This window comes from Cherax quadricarinatus, chromosome 23, assembly GCF_038502225.1.
Source record: "Cherax quadricarinatus isolate ZL_2023a chromosome 23, ASM3850222v1, whole genome shotgun sequence".
NCBI lineage: Eukaryota > Metazoa > Arthropoda > Malacostraca > Decapoda > Parastacidae > Cherax > Cherax quadricarinatus.
This window is the reverse complement of record NC_091314.1, coordinates 38,370,909-38,393,456: the sequence shown is the minus strand read 5'-3', so window position 1 is coordinate 38,393,456 and position 22,548 is coordinate 38,370,909. Positions and strand designations below refer to the sequence as shown.

The 22,548-nt window shown below is 39.2% G+C and overlaps 1 protein-coding gene across 5 annotated transcripts in view; it reads left to right on the top strand.

Moving 5' to 3' along the window:
• The window catches only part of AspRS-m (aspartyl-tRNA synthetase, mitochondrial), a 120,700-nt gene that overhangs the window by 68,088 nt on the left and 30,064 nt on the right, over window positions 1-22,548 (top strand). For all 5 annotated transcript variants that reach the window (XM_070088098.1, XM_070088096.1, XM_070088094.1 and 2 more), the window contains 2 exons: window positions 9,978-10,154; window positions 13,285-13,464. In XM_070088098.1, the coding sequence (XP_069944199.1) occupies window positions 9,978-10,154; window positions 13,285-13,464 (357 nt within the window). The remainder of the gene's footprint in view (window positions 1-9,977; window positions 10,155-13,284; window positions 13,465-22,548) is intronic.

Sequence of the window (22,548 nt, the reverse complement as noted above, 5' to 3'; positions counted from 1 at the left end):
AAGATTGAAAACCAAAACCTTGTCATTGTGGTAGTATACAAGCCTCCAGATGCAACTTCCCAGCAGTTCCAGGAGCAGCTTGTGAAAATTGATCACTGTCTGGAAAATCTCCCAACTCCTGCCCCAAACATCTTACTACTAGGAGATTTCAACTTGAGATACCTAAAATGGAGGAGTATAGCAAACAATGCTTTAGCAGAGATCACCCCAGGAGGCAGCTCAGATGAAAACTCACACACACACGAACTATTGAATCTCTGCATCAGTTTCACCTTGAACCATCAAATATTAGAGCCTACAAGAATAGAAAATATTCTGGACTTCATCTTCACTAACAATGACGATCTGATACATAATATAACCGTATCTAAGACAATACACTCAGATCACTACATAATAGAGGTACAGACATGTATGCACAGGGCTCCGGACCAGCAAAATGTGATCAGTCATGAAGGTCTCTTCACAAAACTCAATTTTAATAAAAACATACAGGGGGATCAAGTCAACCATGTCCTAAATGAAACAAACTGGGAAGATATCCTAAACAACATGGATCTAAGCATTTGCCTAGAAAAAATGAACTCTGTGGTTCTTGAGATCTGCTCAAGACACATTCCCTTAACCCTTTCAGGGTCCAAAGGCCAAATTTCAAAGTGCGCACAAGTGTCCAGAATTTTCAAAAAATAATTTTGTTATTTTTTCTTATGAAATGGTAGAGAATCTTTTTCTGATGGTAATAAAACAAAAAGTACGAAATTTGATGGAAAATTGACGAAATTATGCTCACGAATTTTGATGTGTCAGCGATATTTATGCATCGGCAATTTTGCTGACTTTGACTCCCATTTTAGGCCATTTATTTTATTCCAGTTGACCAAATTCTTAGCTATTTCACTAGTATTACTTCTATTCTATTGATTGAGCACAAGAAATTGCCAAGTCAACTGTTTCAACTACAAAATAAAGTGATTGGAAATTGGTAATTTGTCCAATTTAGTGCAAAGTTCAAAATATTCCAATTTCAAAATAGGGTCCAGAATAAACAATGCAGGCATTCCTGGCACTAAACTAACATTTCCTTTGTTCATTAGTTACATTTTCAGGTTTTACAAATGAATTCCATTTTCATTTTTAATTCACATAATGAATTTTTATTCAAACCAAAAAATGGAAGATTTACTGTTATGCAATATCGTAATAATTGTATAAATAATATCAGCACATTTGTGAATGTATATTAGACCCACCAGCTGGCGTGTATTAGACGTGTGAGGTCATTTGTTTACTCTTGAACATCGGCAAAAATTTAACATTTCCGTTACTTTGAGCTCAGTTTCAAGCCATTTTCAGTACTAAAACCAATCAAAATCATCTCTATTTCTGTAATATATCTTCATTCTATCAAATGAGACCAAGAAATCGCAAATACAACTATAAAAACATACGGAAAAACACTGCAAAGTGCTGTTTTAATAAAAAATTACAGCCACAGTTTTTTTCTCTCATGCACTGTGTGCTGCAGGATTTGTTTTGTGTGGTGCACACATACCACATAGATGTATTCTCTCATATCTAGGTCCAAATTTACCGCTCACAGCTTATCAGAGTGAACTGAGCTCACAACCTAGATCTATGGTTTGGACCCTCAATGTAAAGCTGTAGATCTACGGCACGGACCCTCAAGGGGTTAAGAAAAAGAAAGAGAAGATGTAAACTAGAAAGAGAGAGATGCTCTCTATACAGACGAAGGCGAAGAGTCATGGAGATGCTGAGAGGGGCCAATATATCTGAAATACTAAGGGTAATTGCAAATATCGAACTTAAGCTGAAGGAATCTTACAGGAGACATACACAGATGACAGCCAAGAAATGAGTGAGATATTAAAGTCCCAATACGACTCATTGTTCAGCGAGCCGCTGCCGCCCAGACTAAGTGTCGACAAGCCAAATGAAATCTTTATGAATGAAACCCAAAATTTGGTCATCTCAAAAATATCGGACATTATTTTAACTCCACAAGACTTTGCAAAGGCAATAAATGACATGCCCATGCACTCTGCCCCAGGCCCAGATTCATGGAACTCCATGTTCATCGAGAATTGCAAGAAGCCCCTATCACGTGCCTTCAGCATTCTATGGAGAGGGAGCATGGACACAGGGGTCATCCCACACACACTAACAGCAATAGACATAGCCCCACTTCACAAAGGTGGCAGTAAAAGAGGTGCAAAGAACTACAGACCGATAGCACTAACATCCCATATCATAAAAATCTTTTATTTATTTATTTATTTGTTTATTTAGTAATTTGAGCATACATACAGAGGTACAAAAAAATACAGGTAAGAGCAGCATGCCAAAGCCACTTGTATGCATAGCAAGAAGCAAGATCACCAACCATCTAGATACCTATCAGCTACACAACCCAGAGCAACACAGGTTTAGAGCAGGTTGCTCCTGCCCGTTGCAGCTACTGGACCACTGTGACAAGGTCCTGGATGCTGTTGACAATAAACAAAATACAGATGTAGTATACACAGATTTTGCAAAAGCTTTCAGCAGGTGTGACCATGGTGTAATAGCACACAAAATGCGTGATAAGGGAAAAACAGGAAAAGTTGGTAGATAGAGCTATAACTTCCTGACAAACAGAACACAAGGAATAATAGTAAACAGAGTAAAGTCCCAGGCAGTTACAGTGAAAAACTCTGTTCCACAAGGCATGTACTCGCTCCCATTCTATTCTTCATCCTCATTTTGGACATAGACAGATGTAAGCCATAGCTCTGTGTCTTCCTTTGTGGATGACACCCGGATTGCCATGGCAGTGACCTCCGTCAAAGACACAGCAAGACTACAAGTGGAAATCAACCAAATCTTCGAGTGGGCCACTCAAAATAATATGAATTTCAACGAGGAGAAATTTCAACTACAGTGGAACCTCAGATTTCAAATGTATTGCTTATCAAACTCTTCGAAAATCGACCACTTTCTTCGAACCAACTTTGTCCCTATTATCAAACTCGCCCCTATTTACGAACTGCTGGGTACTGGACCTGTCCACCAGCCTACTCTGTCCATGTCCCCGCGTAGGTGTCATGAGCCAGTCTGGCTTTGTTGATGCTTGAGTGAACATTTTATGATTAATTCATTGTGTTTAGTGCTTGTGGGACTGTGAAATAAGCTACCATGGGCCCAAAGAAACTTGCTAGTGGTACCCCTGTGGTAAAGAAAGTGAGAAACACCATAGATATGTAGAAGGAAATAATACAGAAGTATGAGAGTGGTGTGAGACTTGTTGAGCTTGCTAGGATGTATGTGGACAGTTATTTTGTGAGACAGGGGTCCAGTGGCTCTCAAGCTGGTCCTAGTGGCATTACAAGACAGAGATGGGAAGTAACCCCAGAGAGGGCTTTGATAACTAAAGTCCTTATGGAGGGGGATTCCCCTTCCAAACACTAACCCCAACTCCCTCTCTCCTCCCTATCTTCCAGATGCCATCACCAATCTTCAATAAAGGTAAGTAAAAATGTTATTTTATATGTTTATTTAAATTTATTAATAATTGTACACTATATTTGTTGTATGTAAAACTATATTGTAATACTACCTATAAAATGCATATTTTTGTGAATATTTTTGGGTTTCTGGAACGGATTAATTGTTTTTATTATTATTAACACACTAGCCGATTCCCACCAAGGCAGGGTGGCCCGAAAAAAGAAAAACTTTCACCATCATTCACTCCATCACTGTCTTGCCAGAAGGGTGCTTTACACTACAGTTTTTAAACTGCAACATTAACACCCCTCCTTTAGAGTGCAGGCACTGTACTTCCATCTCCAGTCCGGTCTGCCGGTTTCCCTGAATCCATTCATAAATGTTACTTTGCTCACACTTCAACAGCACGTCAAGTATTAAAAACCATTTGTCTCCATTCACTCCTATCAAACACGCTCACGCATGCCTGCTGGAAGTTCAAGCCCCTTGCACACTAAACCTCCTTTACCCCCTCCCTCCAACCTTTTCTAGGCCGACCCCTACCCCGCCTTCCTTCCACTACAGACTGATACACTCTTGAAGTCATACTATTTCGCTCCATTCTCTCTACATATCCGAACCACCTCAACAACCCTTCCTCAGCCCTCTGGACAACAGTTTTGGTAATCCCGCACCTCCTCCTAACTTCCAAACTACGAATTCTCTGCATTATATTCACACCACACATTGCCCTCAGACATGACATCTCCACTGCCTCCAGCCTTCTCCTCGCTGCAACATTCATCACCCATGCTTCACACCCATATAAGAGCGTTGGTAAAACTATACTCTCATACATTCCCCTCTTTGCCTCCAAGGACAAAGTTCTTCGTCTCCACAGACTCCTAAGTGCACCGCTCACCTTTTTCCCCTCATCAATTCTATGATTCACCTCATCTTTCATAGACCCATCCGGTGACACGTCCACTCCCAAATATCTGAATACATTCACCTCCTCCATACTCTCTCCCTCCAATCTGATATCCAATCTTTCATCACCTAATCTTTCTGTTATCCTCATAACCTTACTCTTTCTTGTATTCACTTTTAATTTTCTTCTTTTGCATACCCTACCAAATTCATCCACCAATCTCTGCAACTTCTCTTCAGAATCTCCCAAGAGCACAGTGTCATCAGCAAAGAGCAACTGTGACAACTCCCACTTTATGTGTGATTCTTTATCTTTTAACTCCACGCCTCTTGCCAAGACCCTCGCATTTACTTCTCTTACAACCCCATCTATAAATATATTAAACAACCACGGTGACATCACACATCCTTGTCTAAGGCCTACTTTTACTGGGAAATAATCTCCCTCTTTCCTACATACTCTAACTTGAGCCTCACTATCCTCGTAAAAACTCTTCACTGCTTTCAGTAACCTACCTCCTACACCATACACCTGCAACATCTGCCACATTGCCCCCCTATCCTCCCTGTCATACGCCTTTTCCAAATCCATAAATGCCACAAAGACCTCTTTAGCCTTATCTAAATACTGTTCACTTATATGTTTCACTGTAAACACCTGGTCCACACACCCCCTACCTTTCCTAAAGCCTCCTTGTTCATCTGCTATCCTATTCTCCGTTTTACTCTTAATTCTTTCAATAATAACTCTTCCATACACTTTACCAGGTATACTCAACAGACTTATCCCCCTATAATTTTTGCACTCTCTTTTGTCCCCTTTGCCTTTATACAAAGGAATTATGTATGCTCTCTGCCAATCCCTAGGTACCTTACCCTCATCCATACATTTATTAAATTATTGCACCAACCACTCCAAAACTATATCCCCACCTGCTTTTAACATTTCTATCTTTATCCCATCAATCCCGGCTGCCTTACCCCCTTTCATTTTACCTACTGCCTCACGAACTTCCCCCACACTCACAACTGGCTCTTCCTCACTCCTACAAGATGTTATTCCTCTTTGCCCTTTACACGAAATCACAGCTTCCCTATCTTCATCAACATTTAACAATTCCTCAAAATATTCCCTCCATCTTCCCAATACCTCTAACTCTCCATTTAATAACTCTCCTCTCCTATTTTTAACTGACAAATCCATTTGTTCTCTAGGCTTCCTTAACTTGTTAATCTCACCCCAAAACTTTTTCTTATTTTAACAAAATTTGTTGATAACATCTCACCCACTCTCTCATTTGCTCTCTTTTTACATTGCTTCACCACTCTCTTAACCTCTCTCATTTTCTCCATATACTCTTCCCTCCTTGCATCACTTCTACTTTGTAAAAACTTCTCATATGCTAACTTTTTCTCCCTTACTACTCTCTTTACATGATCATTCCACCAATCGCTCCTCTTCCCTCCCGCACCCACTTTCCTGTAACCACAAACTTCTGCTGAACACTCTAACACTACATTTATAAACCTATCCCATGCCTCTTCGACCCCATTGCCTATGCTCTCATTTGCCCATCTGTCCTCCAATAGCTGTTTATATGTTACCCTAACTGCCTCCTCTTTTAGTTTATAAACCTTCACCTCTCTCTTCCCTGATGCTTCTATTCTCCTTGTATCCCATCTACCTTTTACTCTCAGTGTAGCTACAGCTAAAAAGTGATCTGATATATCTGTGGCCCCTCTATAAACATGTACATCCTGAAGTCTACTCAACAGTCTTTTATCTACCAATACATAATCCAAGAAACTACTGTCATTTTGCCCTACATCATATCTTGTATACTTATTTATCCTCTTTTTCTTAAAATATGTATTACCTATAACTAAACCCCTTTCTATACAAAGCTCAATCAATGGGCTCATTATCATTTATTTCTTATGGGAAATATTGCTTTGCCTTTCAAACTTTTCGAATTTTGAACTAGCTCCTGGAATGGATTGAGTTTGAAATTTGAGGTTCCACTGTACTCAGATATGGAAAACTTGAGGAAATTAAAAATGTATCAGGGTATACAACAAATTCTAACCATGCAATAGAGCAAAAAAGAAAGTGAAGGACCTGGGAGTGATAATGTCAGAGGATCTGGCCTTCAAAGACCACAATAATGTATCTACCTCATCTGTTAGGAAAATGATAGGATGGATAATGAGAACCTTCAGAACTTGGGATGCCAAGCCCATGATGATCCTCTTCAAATCACTTGTTCTCTCTAGGCTGGAATACTGCTGTACACTAATGGCCCCCTTCAAGGCTGGAGATATTGCAGTCCTGGAGGGCATACAAAGAACTTTCACAGCACACATAAGTATAAGGCACCTAAATTACTGGGAACGGTTGAAGGTCCTTGATCTGTATTCTTGGAATGCAGGCAAAAGAGATACATGATAATATACACCTGGAAGGTTCTGGAGGGATTGGTACCAAACCTGCACACGAAAATCACTCCCTATGACAGCAGAAGACTCAGCAGGAGATGTAACATTCCCCCGATGAAAAGCAGGGGCGCTATGAGTACATTGAGAGACAACACAGTAAGTGTTTGGGTCCCAAGACTGTTCAGCTGCATCTCAGGATACATAAGGGGGATTACCCTGGCTGCCTTCAAGAGGGCATTGGACAGGCACCTAAGTCAGTACCTGACCAACTGGATTGTGGTTCGTATGTCAGTTTGCTTGCAGCCAGCAGTAACAGCCTGGTTGATCAGACCCTGATCCACCGTGAGGCCTGGTCTCAGGTCGAGCCACAGGGGCATTGACCCCCTAAACCCTCTCCAGGTAAACTCCAGGTAAACATCCACCTCAAAGCCACTAAGCTCAGGGTCAGCATCACTTTTCTCTTAAAAGGGGAGTGTTAATATGACATGACATCAGTGAATCCCTGGTGTTTGCCATGCTGTTTGCTCTAGCTGGCACTCAATTGAACTGGCACTCCCACTAGGTACTAAGTGGTCCCAGATTTTTTTAATACTGTGCACACCAAGTATTAAGACCTATTCTATGCTGACCAGACATCTCAGGCCAGTCTTGCCAAATTTGGAGGCAGGAAAAATGAAACGTTGACTTACGTTTGGACAGTTAGGGGGGTAATTTTGCTTTTGTAAATCCTCATACATTCTATTGTGTGCTCGTAGCATTTTATTGTCGGTTTGCTATTATCACACTTTATTTTCTAACACTTGCCATCTCCCGCTGAGGTAGCATGACCCAGAAAAAAGAGGATACGCATTTACCATCATTCTGTCAATCACTGTCTTTTCAGAAATGTGCTGCCATCAAGGTTCATATGACTCTCCCAGTTGCAACATCCTCATGCCTCCTTCAGAATGCAGGCACTGTACATCCTTCCTCCAGATCTCGTATATAGCTAACTGGTTTCCCTTCAGTCCATTTCAACAGCACAAGTCATATAAACCACTTCTCTCCTCTTACTCTTATCTAGCAAGCTTATTTAAGCCTGTTGGATGTTCAAGCCTCTAGCAGACAAAACCTCCTTTAGCCCTCCCCCTGTTCCCTTCAACCCTTCCTTCCCTCCCAAATTTATATACTGTACTCTCCTTATTGTCCTATCCTGCTCAGCCCTAATCTAAACTAACCACCTCAACAACTCCTCAGACCTTTTAATTATCACTTTTTTATTGTATTAAGAGTACATTTAATTTAAAGTGGTCATAAGTATTTTGCAACAAACTAGTTAAATAATAAAGTGCAATTCTGTACATTGCTAATTCATTCAGGTGAAAGAATTTACTATAGTTTCTCAGTGTACATTGAAATACAGGTGTAATTACCTATTGTTAGCTATCCATTTGTAGCTACAGAAACCAAGCTATGTTCATGGTATCTCATTTTCAGTAATTAATTCGTCACATACATATGATGTCCATATTATGCATAGTGTTTTGGCCAGGGTTAAATCTGCAGTTTTTCATTGAGAATATTGTGTAAACAAGAGAGTAAGCATTATTGTACAGAAAATTTAATAACAAGTGTAAAATAAAATATCTTTATGATAACACTGTATATGATAGTGAGGTTTGGGCATCAGAATTCAAATGTGATTTTTACATTGAATGTTAAAACTTATTGGAAGCATGTAATATTTTTATTTTTAACACCCTGGCTATCTCCCACTGAGGCAGGGTGACCTAAAAAAGAATAAACAAAAGTTTTTCTTTTTCCATTTAGTAATTTGTACAGGAGAAGGGGCTACTAGCCCCTTGTTCCTGACATTTTAGTCACCGTTTACGACATGCATGGCTTACAGAGGAAGGATTCTTTTCCATTTCCCCCTGGAGAAGCATGTTATAGTTGCATATAATGTATTTAGTTGCAAGAAAATGTAAAACAAGGAATTTAAAGTAAGCATGGAAAAAAGCAAGGTGATGAGAGTAACAACCATTATATTCTTTGTACAACTATGTATCATGTCAAAATAAAAATTATTATTATTATTATTATTATTATTATTATTATTATTATTATTATTATTATTATTATTATTATTATTATTATTATAAAGGCCTAGGCAATGACTGGAGGGAATATGGAGGAAATGAACATAGATATTTGGGAGTGGACATGTAGACATAGGGGTCAGTGAAACACGAGGTGAACCATGGAATAAACTAGGAGAAAAAATGGTAGATGATGTACTGATATATCCAAGAAGAAAAGTTTATTTATGAAGGCAAAAAGAGGAATGTACCAGAGTATAGTACAGTGGCATCAAAACTTGTATGTAAGTGTGAGGCGTGGACTTCGACCGGAGCAAGGAGGTGTCTTGAGGCATCGGAGAAGTTATGTTTGAGAGCAATGTGTGGTGTGAATATCATTTAGAGAATTTGAATTAGAAGATGTGGGGTTACCAAGGGTTTAGGTAATGAAGCTGTTGAATTGGTCTGGGTATTTAGAGAGGATGGAGCAGAATAAGATGACCAAGAGTCTATAAATTGGGGTGGATGGAAGTTGATGTAGGGTCATCCCAGTACTGGTTAGAAACGAGATAAGGGAGGTTTTGATTGTTAGGGGCATGAGCATCCTGCAGGCTTGTGTGTGCGTGTTAGATCAGAGTGAGTGGAGACAAGAGTGTTTTAATGTTTGATATACTGTTGGTGTGTCATCAAGTTAACATTTTTGAGGGGATCCAAGACTTGCGAGTCCTGGAAGTGGGAAATACAGTGCCTGCATTCTGAAGAACTTGTGAGGATGCTGCAAGTGGAGCTTCATCTGAATTGAGGAAGACAGTGATTGAGTGAATGATGGTGAATGTGTTTCCTTTTTTTTTTTTTTGTCGCTCTATCATGATGAAAGATGGTGATGAGGTAAAAAAAAATATACTTTATATAGAATCTCTTTTCATTACAGGAGATCAGTTATAGTCAAACATTTTAGAAATTATGTATGTACATGTTTGGACTTGTCTTGTTTAGCTGAGAGAATAAATGCTTGGATGTTATAAATAATACCAGCATGCTTGACAAATATATTGGTTTGTTGTATTTCAGGGTGCTCAAGAGTTTGTGGTACCTAGTAGACATCCTGGAAAATTTTATTCTCTGGTCCAAAGTCCACAGACGTACAAACAGTTAGCTATGATTGGAGGATTTGACAAATATTTCCAGTTTGCTGTTTGTTACAGAGATGAAGGAGCTAAACATGATAGACAGCCAGAATTTATGCAGGTGAGTAATGCACAGGGTTTATATTTTATATATTTATCATATTTGTAGCTGTTTAATATCTAGAGTACAATACATTTGACTTTAGATGTTATCTGTAAATTCTGTTTTAACGCACTGCCTGTCTTCCACCGAGGTAGGGTGACCTGAAAAGAAACACTTTCACCATCATTTACACTATCACTGTCTTGCCACAGGTGAGCAGATACAGGTGCACATCCCTTTATCCGAAACCCTTGGGACCTGTATTGTTTCGAATTTCAGACTTTTTTGAATTTCAGAATGATTCTAAATGCCGCCACATGGCTGCGTGACCCAGCACGGAGATGACTGATGCTCCACACTCCACGAAAAAACTTCGGTTTTCAGAACTTTTCGAATTTCAGAATTTCGGATGAAGGGATTGGACTGGTACGACAGTTTAGATTTCCCTCTAAATAGCAAATATCCCAAACACCCTCCTTTAGTGTGCAGGCATTGTACTTCCCACCTCCAGCGCTCAAGTCCGGTTAACCAGTTTCCCTGAATACCTTCGCAGATTATTATCTTGCTCATACTCCAACAGCTTGTCAAGTCCCAAAAACCATTTATCTCGACTCCTGTCTAACATGCTCACACATGTTGTACATGAATGGTAGACAGTACCAACAAGATAAAAAATTAGATGCGTGTGCAACATCTGGGTATCTTTATTGTAGATGTTTCGCCATCCAGTGGCTTTATCAATACAAATTCAAGGGCATAATTGGAAGACAAGAACTACAGTGGAAACTCAAATATTGAACTGCTCCCAACTCAACCAATTATGTAAGTGTGTTTTTGTAAGTCCTTTTACAATAAGTGTATTTTTGAGGGTCTCAAATGAACTAATCTAATTTACATTATTCCTGATGGGAATAAATTTGTTCGGTAATGGCACTCGAACAGCCGTCTGGAACGAAGAAAGTTCGATATTTGAGGTTCCACTGTACAGTGGACCCCCGCCTTATGAACACATCATGTTACGTTAAATCAGCCATATGAAGCGTTTGAGCGCAAAAATTTTGCCTCGCCTCACGATAAAAAACTCGCCTTACGTGATTCATCTGGGACGTTTCCCACGCGTGGCCTCAGCGCCAGTGTTTACAAGCCAGCCAGTGCAGTCGAATCTATGCATACATTCAGTACATTTCACATTATTCCAGTGTTTTTAGTGCTTGCAACTGCAAAATAAGTCACCATGGACCCCAAGAAAGCTTCTAGTGCCATCCCTGTGGTAAAAAGGGCGAGAATTAGTATGGAATTGAAAAAAGAGATTAAGGAAATGTGTGCAAAGTGGGTTGAACTGCAAACCTTTACGGATGAAAATCACCCTGACACAGCTACTGCAAGCCGTGTTGGCAACCTGTACAATGACAATGTTATGGCCCATTTTAGGAAAGTCTTAAAGGAACAGGAGGTACAGAGCTCTATGGACAGATTTGTTGTGTGACAGAGGTCCAGTGACTCTCAAGCTGGTTCTAGTGGCATTAAAAGAAGAAGGGAAGTAACCTCAAAAAAGGACTTGCTGCCTCAAGTCCTAATGGAAGGGGATTTCCCTTCTAAACAGTAACTTCCACACTCTCCCCTCCTCCCATCCCATCAATCATCACCAAATCTTCATTAAAGGTAAGTGTCATGTATTCTTTTCTTAGTAGAGTAGTAATTGTGCATGTCTTCTTCAGTTTGTGTGTATTAAAATTAATATTTCATGTGGTAAAAAAAATTTTTGTTTCATACTTTGGGGTGTCAGGAACAGATTAATTTGATTTCCATTATTTCTTATGGGGAAAATTAATTCGGTTAACGATAATTTTGGCTTACAATGAGGGTGTTAATGTTGCAGTTTAAAAACTGTAGTGTAAAGCACCCTTCTGGCAAGACAGTGATGGAGTGAATGATGGTGAAGGTTTTTCTTTTTCGGGCCACCCTGCCTTGGTGGGAATCGGCCAGTGTGATAATAAAAAAAAAAAAAATGAGCTCTCAGGAACAGATTAATATCGTAAGGCGGGGGTCCACTGTATATACAAAAGATGAGGTAATCAGTCCCTCAGCCTTGGAGTTGGTTTGAAGAGCACCATAGTTGTGAAGATTCTGGAGCACAGGGAAGGAGAGTGACGCTTACTATGCTTGTCTTCCAATTATGTCCTTGAATTTGTATTGATAAAGCCACTGCATGACAAAACATCTACAGTGAAGATACCCAGATGTTGCACGTGCGTCTAATTTTTCATCTTGTCGGTATTTTATATCATTCATGTACAACTTGTCAGACACTACAACATCATGGAATCTTGGTTCAGAGGACATTTACATAACCTTCTTCACGGCTACTACTACTGTACTACCACCAATAACCCATGCCTTGGGTATGACCTACTTCCACTGGGGAATCCTGCCTACCAGTGACCATGCCCTCGTCTGCTACCCACCCCCTTTCCACCTGTCACCAGTATAATAAGTGCCAGCCTTCTTGCCTGTGCTCCAGAATTTTCACAACTACAGTGCTCTTCACACCAACTCTAAGGCTGAGGGACTGATTACCTCATCTTTTGTCTTCCAATTATGTCCTTCAATTTGTATTGCTAAAGCCACTGGATGGCAAAACGTCTACAATACAGATACCCAGATGTTGCACATATGTCTAATTTTTCATGCTAACACATGCCTGCTGTAATTTCTTTTTTAAACTCACTGGCCATCTCCCACCAAGACAGGGTAACCCAAAAAAAGAAGCACTTTCACCATCATTCACGCTATCACTGTCTTTGCAGAGGCATGCACATACAACAGTTTAGACGTACCCTGTGTTATTAGCCATGAGTTGGGTTTTCTTTTAACCAAAATCTGTGCCCCAGATTGTACCCCATAACTTACAGTTGCTGTTTTATTTTATTTTTTTCATTAGCTCTTCAAGGTTTATGTTTCAGTGAAGTACTATATTAAACTGAGCATTGTTCTGTGGTTGAATGTTAAGTTGGGGAGCAAGGTATGCTCTTCACTTTACTGTTGAGGTAGACTCAGCAAAGAGTAATATATGATAATCCTAGAATAATTTTTATTTGAATGTTTTATCATTTATTTCTTCATTATTTGTTAATTTCTTGTTGTGCAGGTGGACCTGGAGATGACGGATGTAACCATGAGAGAAGTACAGCACCTGACAGAAAACCTTCTAGTCTTTTCATGGCCTACTCATCTGGCTGCTATTTGCTCTCCATTTCCTGTTTTAACTTATAATGAGGCTATGAGCTCCTATGGAGTTGATAAGCCAGACACCAGGTTTGATTGGAAGGTTAATATTTTATGCCATATACAGTGTTTAGTTTTATCTTCTTTTAGGTGAAAATCTGGCAATAAATTGGGATATAATGGCATATTACTAAAAGGCATTAGAACAAAGACTTGAGTTGCAAAAAAAAAACATTTATTTATTAGCTCTGCAGAGAGTGAAAATGTTGCTCTAATAATATCTTATTCTTCAAAGAATAAAAAGGCACAATTCTCTAATTGGAACAATCAGGAAATTGTTCCAGTCAGGAGAAAGAAACTTATGATGACATTTTGGTTCGACATGGACAGTTAACTAGTCACAGTAGTTAATGGTCCACTTCGGACCGAAACATCGTCAAAAGTTTTTTCTCCTGTGTGCTGGTTATTTGTATAGCTTATTCTTCAATTTGTGTCTTTGTTTTTATACAAGTGGTTGTTGCAGATGATCCATTATTGCAGTTCTAAAAGTCAAAGTCAAGTGATTTTAATTAATTGCATAATTAGTAGTACAGTGGTACCTTGGGATACAAACTTATTTCGTTCCAGAAGGCTGCTCAAGTACTGATACTGAACGAATTTGTTCCCATGAGGAATAATGTAAATTAGATTAATTCATTTCAGATCCCCAAAAATACATTTACAAAAGCACATACATAAATACACTTACAGAATTGTTCGAGTTTTGAGCTGTTCATATCCCTAGGTACCACTGTATTTATAATATTAATCTTCAAGGTACAGCACTTCGTGTCTGCCATCTCACAGATAAATTTACCCATTCCTTTTCTTATTATCTCTGATCTAGCTAAATCCATTCCTCTAACCATTTTAAGTCTCTCTTAAATATAAATAGTGAGGTCTTTAATTGTTAGGCAAGTGCAAGTAAAAATTTGTTGATGTCACGATCTGTCGTAAGCTTAAAGAGAGAGAAAGAGAGAAAGAAAGAGAGAGAAAGACAGTGAGAAAGAAAAAGAGAAAGGGAGAGAGAAAGGGAGCAAGAGAGAGAGCAAGCAAGCAAGCAAGCAATAAATGTAGAATGTGTTATAACAAAAATGAAACCTAATTTATTCTAGTCCAGACAAAACCTAAGGGCAAGGTTACCTGGAAAATACTATCCTGCACAGAAAAAATGAAACAGTCCTTATTTTTTCACATTGGCTAAGCGCTGTTTACAATGATGACAGGAGCTGACATCACCCTGTCAACAACCATGAAAATTATTGCTTGTTGAAATGGTTGCAGGTTTGGTGTAAGCAGTGTCCATAGGTTCAAGGTGGTACATTTACTATCTGTGAGATGGTGTTTCAATAACTGAAGGTAAATTGAAGTTATCTGTTTAAATAATTAAAATTTGCATAAATTAATTTAGCCAAACACAGTAAATAAATTTTAAAGAATTTCTTTTTAAGGGAACGAGAAAAATATTTCCATTGATGAAGAATTAATTTCATTCTGTCTAACCTAGAGTGCTTGCTGAAGTAAACAGATCTGATGACAAAGTCAGTTTTATGAAAGGGACAACAACAAAGTACATAAAGGAAAAAATAATTGAATAAGGTAATGCAGGTGTATTAGATGAACTAATTAAAATACAGTGGAACCTCAAAAATCGAACGTATCACATATCAAACGTTTCGAAAATAGGACCATTTTTTCGGACAAACTGTGTCCCTATTATTGAACGCGCCCCTATTTTTGGACCACCGGGTACGGGACCTGTCTGCCGCCCGCTCTGTCCATGTCCCCGCGCAGGCGCCGTGAGCAGTCCTAGCTTTGTTTATGCTTGAGTGAACACTAACCAGCGCTCTCATTCACGCATTTTACGATTATTTCGTTGCGTTTAGTACTTGTGGGACTGTAAAATAAGCTGCCATGGGCCCAAAGAAACTTGCTAGTGGTACCCCTGTGGTAAAGAAAGTGAGAAACACCATAGATGTGAAGAAGGAAATAATACAGAAGTATGAGAGTGGCATGAGACTTGTTGAGCTTGCCAGGATGTATGGGAAAAACAAGTTGACCATCGGTTCTATCCTGTCAAAGAAAGAACAAATCAAGGAAGCTGATGTTGCAAAAGGTGTTAATATAGGGAGTGGATGAGGTGCCTTCTTCAAAGATTAAGGAGATTTGTGCCAAGTGGAATGATGTCCAAATGTTTGTGCAGAAGTATCACCCTGAGCAAACTGAAACAAGCCATCTTTGCAACAAGTTCAGTGACAGAACCATGTCCCATTTTAGGGAAATGTTAAAGAGGTGCCAGAAACAGAGGACTGTGGACAGTTATTTTGTGAGACAGGGGTCCAGTGACTCTCAAGCTGGTCCTAGTGGCATTAAAAGACAGAGAAGGGAAGTAACCCCAGAGAGGGCTTTACCTGAAGTCCTCATGGAGGGGGATTCTCCTTCCAAACACTAACCCCAACTCCCTCTCTCCTCCTCCCTATCTTCCAGATGCCATCACCAATCTTCAATAAAGGTAACTAAAAATGTTATTTTATATGTATTACTATACATAATTAAAAACTATAGTATTTGTTGCATGTAAAACTGTAATTAATCTCTATAAAATGTATTTTTTGTGTGAATATTTTTGGGTTTCTGGAACGGATAAATTGTATTTCCATTATTTCTTATGGGAAATATTGCTTCGAATTTCAGACTTTTCGAATTTAGAACTGGAACGGATTAAGTTCGATTTTTGAGGTTCCACTGTAAATGCAGAACTAGGAATTAAAAACGAGCAATGGATAATAGATAAGAATGCAGCATAATAAAGCAAGAGGTGGTAGAAATAAACCAAATGAAGGTGATATCTAACAGCATAAAAATCTATGAAAAAATGCTTGTAGTCACATCTAAGTAGAGTGTTAGGTAAGACACATATGCAACAGTTAGGTATCTTTATTTTGAAACGTTTCGCCTGCACAGTAGGCTTCTTCAGTCGAGTACAGAAAAGTTGATAGAAGCAGAAGAGACTTGAAGACGATGTAATCAGTCCATCACCCTTAAAGTTTTGAGGTGGTCAGTCCCTCAGTCTGGAGAAGAGCATTGTTCAGTAGTCTGAAACAATATGGAGTTGAAGTGACAGGATGGAGCCTTATATAGCGCCAGAAGGTGAGATGTAGGTCACTTTGGGAGGTCAGGTCCCTCTCAAATCCAGCCGTTCTCACTAGTAGAGGTTGTCGAAGTTGATTTCAGGTCTGTACCAAGATTCCCTTGTGTTGCAGTGTCTGACAGATTGAACATTAAAATGGTATAAAATACCGACAGGTTGTTAGGTAAGACACATATGCAACATTTTAATGTTCAATCTGTCAGACACTGCAACACAAGGGTATCTTGGTACAGACCTGAAATCAACTTCGACAACCTCTACTAGTGAAAACGGCTGGATTTGAGAGGGACCTGACCTCCCAAAGTGACCTACGTCTCACCTTCTGGCGCTATATAAGGCTCCATCCTGTCACTTCAACTCCATATTGTTTCAGACTACTGAACAATGCTCTTCTCCAGACTGAGGGACTGACCACCTCTAAACTTTAAGGGTGATGGACTGATTACATCGTCTTCAAGTCTCTTCTGCTTCTATCAACTTTTCTGTACTCGACTGAAGAAGCCTACTGTGTAGGTGAAACGTTTCGAAATAAAGATACCTAACTGTTGCATATGTGTCTTACCTAACAACCTGTCGGTATTTTATACCATTTTAATGTTCAATCTAAGTAGAGTGTAGAATTGGAATGATGGGTAGAAAAGGTAAATTAAATCACAACCAGGGCAAACTTAAGAACAAGACTATCATACAGCATTTAATTATGCTTAGCAATATTTCAGTGGAATGTTTCTTCATTGTTAGGCGAGGAAAAAAGGATTACTGTTTGGGCACACCTCTGTTATGGGTCGATTTCAAAAAAAGACTGCAGTAGGGCTCCCACTTATATGGTAGGTTAGGTTCCAGGCTACTGCCGGAAAGCGGACATTGCCAGAAAGCAGAATGCTATTTTTTCCTCTTATAAATGCATATAAATGCCAGATAACAAGTTTATACTAACATATACAGTGGAACCTCTACTTGCGAGCGTGTCCATGTGCGAGTTTTTCCAAATACGAGCAGTCGATGGGTCGATTTTTTGCTTCCATACGCGAGCAAAATTTCCACAAGCGAGCAGACCTCAAGGCAGGTTCCTTGACACTGGTGAAGGGCTCTTGCTCTTGATCTCGGGAATTGTATCTCGTTTGTTTGTTGGACTATCTTATTGAAACTTGGGCAATATATGATGGAAAGATGCTTCTTAACATACACCAAAAATGAAAGAAATCTAAGCATAAATAATGGAGTTCACTTCTCAGCAATTAGCCACTCCTTAGTGGTAATTTCGAATAGTTTTTATGGTTGTATTTTTGTTTTTTTGGTCTCATTTGATAGAATGGTAGATATATTACAGAAATAGATATGATTTTGATTGCTTTCACGACGAAAAGTACCTTGAAATAGAGCTCAAACTAGGAGAAATGGTCCATTGCTTGGCTGTTTCAGTGTAAACAAATGACATCACAGTAAATCTTATATTTTTTGTGTGAATAAAAATTACAAATTATTTATATAATAATAATAATAATAATTAATAATAATAATAATAATAATAATAATAATAATAATAATAATGAAAGAAATCTAAGCATAAATAATGGAGTTAACTTCTCAGCAACTAGCCACCCCTTAGCCACCCATACCACTACACGAATGACATATTTTATTCATTCTAGAGTATATATCATGTTTCTATGTTATTCATATTATTTGTTATGTCATACTAGATGAACTGTGATAGATAAATAAGCCATATAGATGATAATAGCGAAATTATTCATGAAGTATTTTGCCCGGTGTCCAGACAAACTCTCGTCCACCGCCGACACCACCTATACCACTACATGAATGACATATTTTATTCATTTTAGAGTATATATCAGGTTTCTATGTTATTTATATTATTTATTATGTCATATTAGATGAAGTGAGATAGATAAATAAGCCATAGAGTTGATATTAGCGAAATTATTGAAGTAGAGAATTCCACTGGAACGGATTAATTGCATTTCAGTTAATTTAAATGAGGAAAATTGACTCTGTAAACGAGCAAATCCAGTTGCGAGCAAGGTCATGGAACGGATTAAACTCGCAAGTAGAGGTTCCACTGTATTAAGTTAGCAATAGAACTAGGCATTGAAAAACAATAAAATATTAAATACACACACAGTACACTCATTACTTACCTTAAAATATTTGTAGTTTTAATGTAAGGTGAGAGGTGAGTAGAATTTATTGTAAGAACTCAAGTATGGGAGGTATGGTAGCCAGCCAGGCTAACCCCCCTCCATGCGTATACTGTGACATTTAAAGCGCCCTAGAGTGATAAAATGCATATACAGTACATTCATTACTTACCTTAAAATATTTGTGGTCTTAATGTAGGGTGAGAGGTGAGTAGTATTTATTTGTAGGAAGTCAGGTATGGTAATTATAGTAGCCCTCCTAGCCAGCCCACTCACACATAATGTACTACGACATTTAATGCCCCCTAGAGCGATAAATTGCATATACAGTGGACCCTCTGTTTTCGTCGATCTCCGTTATCGCCAATTTTGGTTTTGGCCGACTTTTTTCATGGATTTTTGGCTTCCGTTTTTGTCGATTGTACAGAACCTGTTCAGTGCCCAGCGTGCAGGCAAAGCTGCCTCCCACACGCATTCTCAGCCAGTGTAGCGTTGTTTCTCGGTGAGTGAACATGTCCTACCAGGTCATATGAAACATTTCATAATACAGTGGGCCCCCGCCTAAAGTTGGCATCACATGACGTTAAATCCGCCTAGCGTTACATTTTATTGCTAAAATTTTGCCTCGCATAGCGCTAAAAAACTCCCTCAACGTGATTCGTCCGGGATGCGTCTATGTGCAGCCTGAGCCAGCCTCACATGTTCCGCCAGTGGCATTGTTTACAAGCCAGCCTCCGCGGTAACATCCAAGCATACAATCGGAACATTTCGTATTATTACAGCATTTTTAGTGATTTTACCTGCAAAATAAGTGACCATGGGCCCCAAGAAAGCTTCTAGTGCCAACCCTATAGGAATAAGGGTGAGAATTACTATGGAGATGAAGAAAGAGATCATTGCTAAGTATGAAAGTGGAGTATGTGTCTCTGAGCTGGCCAGGTTGTATAGTAAACCCCAATCAACCATCGCTACTATTGTGTCCAAGAAAACGGCAATCAAGGAAGCTGTTCTTGCCAAAGGTGCAACTTTGTTTTTGAAACAGAGATCGCAAGTGATAGATGTTGAGAGACTGTTATTGGTGTGGATAAACGAAAAACAGATAGCAGGAGATAGCATCTCTCAAGCGATCATAAGTGAAAAGGCTAGGAAGTTGCATCAGGATTTAATTAAGAACATAAGAACATAAGAATGTAGGAACACTGCAGAAGGCCTACTGGCCCATGCGAGGCAGGTCCTTATCAAAACGACCTCTACCTAAAGCTACCCAAGAAATAACTCCCGTACCCCATGACACCAATCAAACCCAGCCCCTCCCACTCATATATTTGTCCAGTCTCTTCTTAAAGCTACCCAAGGTCCTAGCCTCTATCACCCCACTGGGAAGACTGTTCCACGCATCTACAACTCTGTTAGAAAACCAGTACTTACCTATGTCCTTTCTGAATCTAAATTTATCCAACTTATATCCATTATTTCTGGTTCTTACCTGGTTCGACACCCTCAGTACTTTATTAATATCTCCCTTGTTTATGCCTGTCATGGTATAAACCTTGGTAATAAATACCGACAAGTTGGTTTAGAAAGACACGTAAGCAAACACTACGACATATTTATTAGAAAACGTTTCGGTCCTGGGACCTTGATCACTTGATCACTAGCCTGCAACTAGTGATGATTGCAAGTACTCGAAGATGTTGAGAGACTGTTATTGGTGTGGATAAACGTAAAACAGATAGCAGGAAATACCATCTCTCAAGCGATCATATGTAAAAAGGGTGGGAAATACATACTATCGTACCACGGTCAGCTGTTGCTGCACCACTGTCAGCTGTTGCTGCACCACAGTCAGCTGCTGCTGCACCATGTCAGGTGCTGCTGCACCACAGTCAGCTGCTGCTGCACCACAGTCAGCTGCTGCTGCACCATAGTCAGTTGCTGCTGCACCAAAATTCTAGGATTAAATAGTTACACTCAACTAATTAATACTCCAACCCGGATCACACAGTTCTCAGCCACCCTAATTGACCACATACTTTGTAACCGCTCTGAGAACATTAGTCAGTCAGGCGTCATTACCACAGGTCTTAGTGATCATTTCATCATTTACTGCACCAGGAAAATCACTAGGGATAGGATAGGCCTACACAGGACAATAAAAATGAGGTCAACTAGAAACTACAGTAAAGAAACACTGGTAAATAGGCTACACAATTGTGACTGGACAGAGATAACAAGTTGCACGGACGTAAACGATGTCTGGGAAAAATTCAAAATAATGTTCACTACCATCCTTGATAATATTGCACCAGTTAAAGAGGTTAGGATTAAACAAAGAACTGAACCCTGGATGAATACTGAGATATTAGATAATATGAAATTCAGAGACCAGCTGCTAAAAAGATTTAAAGCAAACAGACAGGATATTGCAGCACTAAATGAATTCCAAAGGGTGAGGAACAGAGTACAGAGACTTATAAAAGGAGCAAAGGCAAAGCACTACTGCTCAAAAATTGAAGAGTATAAGCATAACCCCAGAAAGCTCTGGCAACAACTAAAACAGTTGGGGTATAGCCATAAGCCAGTAGATAGGTCTAACATAGTACTCACTATCGATAATGAAGTATGCCATGAAACATCTAAGGTGGCAAATTGCTTTAATTCATACTACACATCTGTTGCATCAACACTAGTAAGTAAACTACCAGCTGCATCAAATACCTTTAACACAGACTCTGATAAGTTTCAAACATACTATACCAATAAAGGGGTAACCCCAAACAGTTGTCAACTATTAAGTGTATCTTATGACTTTATTCAAAAAGAACTAAGCAGGTTAAACCCAACTAAGAGTACAGGCCCTGATAGCATCCCATCTAAGTTCCTAAAAGATGGTGCTTCTGAACTGTCAATCCCTATTGCTTACATAATAAATCTATCAATCACCACTAATACCGTACCGGAGGGGTTCAAGGAGGCCAGAGTTACTCCTATCTTCGAGAAAAATAGTAGGTCTGATGTAAGCAACTATAGGCCTGTTAGTATACTCAGTATAATATCTAAAATTCTAGAGAGGGCAGTGTATTCTCAAGTAGTTAAGTATCTTAATGACAACAACATTCTCCATAGCTATCAATCGGGCTTTAGAAGATCCTACTCAACCGACACCTCCCTTATTAATCTGATGGATTACCTGAGAACTGAAATGTCAAAGGGGAACCTCATAGGTATGGTAACCTTAGACCTGCAAAAGGCCTTCGATACTGTCAACCACAATATATTATGTAATAAACTTCAAGCTATCGGTATAGGTTCTGTAGACTGGTTTAAGTCCTACCTTAGCAACAGGAGACAAATAGTCAAAATCAACAAAACAGAATCAGAACCCCTGCCGATAACATGTGGAGTTCCCCAAGGTAGTATTCTGGGTCCCTTATTATTCTTATGTTATGTCAATGATATGCCTATCAGTGTCAAGTGCAAACTCCTACTGTATGCAGATGACAGTGCTCTGTTAGTGTCAGGTAAAGACCCACAAGATATTGCTAATGTTTTAACACTGGAACTGGAGTCCTGCAGCAAATGGTTAGTAGACAACAAACTATCATTACACCTAGGGAAAACTGAAGCCATTCTCTTTGGCATGAAACATAAACTGAGAAGGGTAAATAATTTTAATGTTCAATGTAATGGGGAGCCCATCACTTTGGTTTCATCAGTAAAATATTTGGGAATCCCCTTTGACCCATGCATGTCAGGAGAATTGATAGGGAACAGTGTAGTAAAGAAAGCGAATGCCAGAGTGAAGTTCCTGTATAGACAAGCACAGTGTCTACCT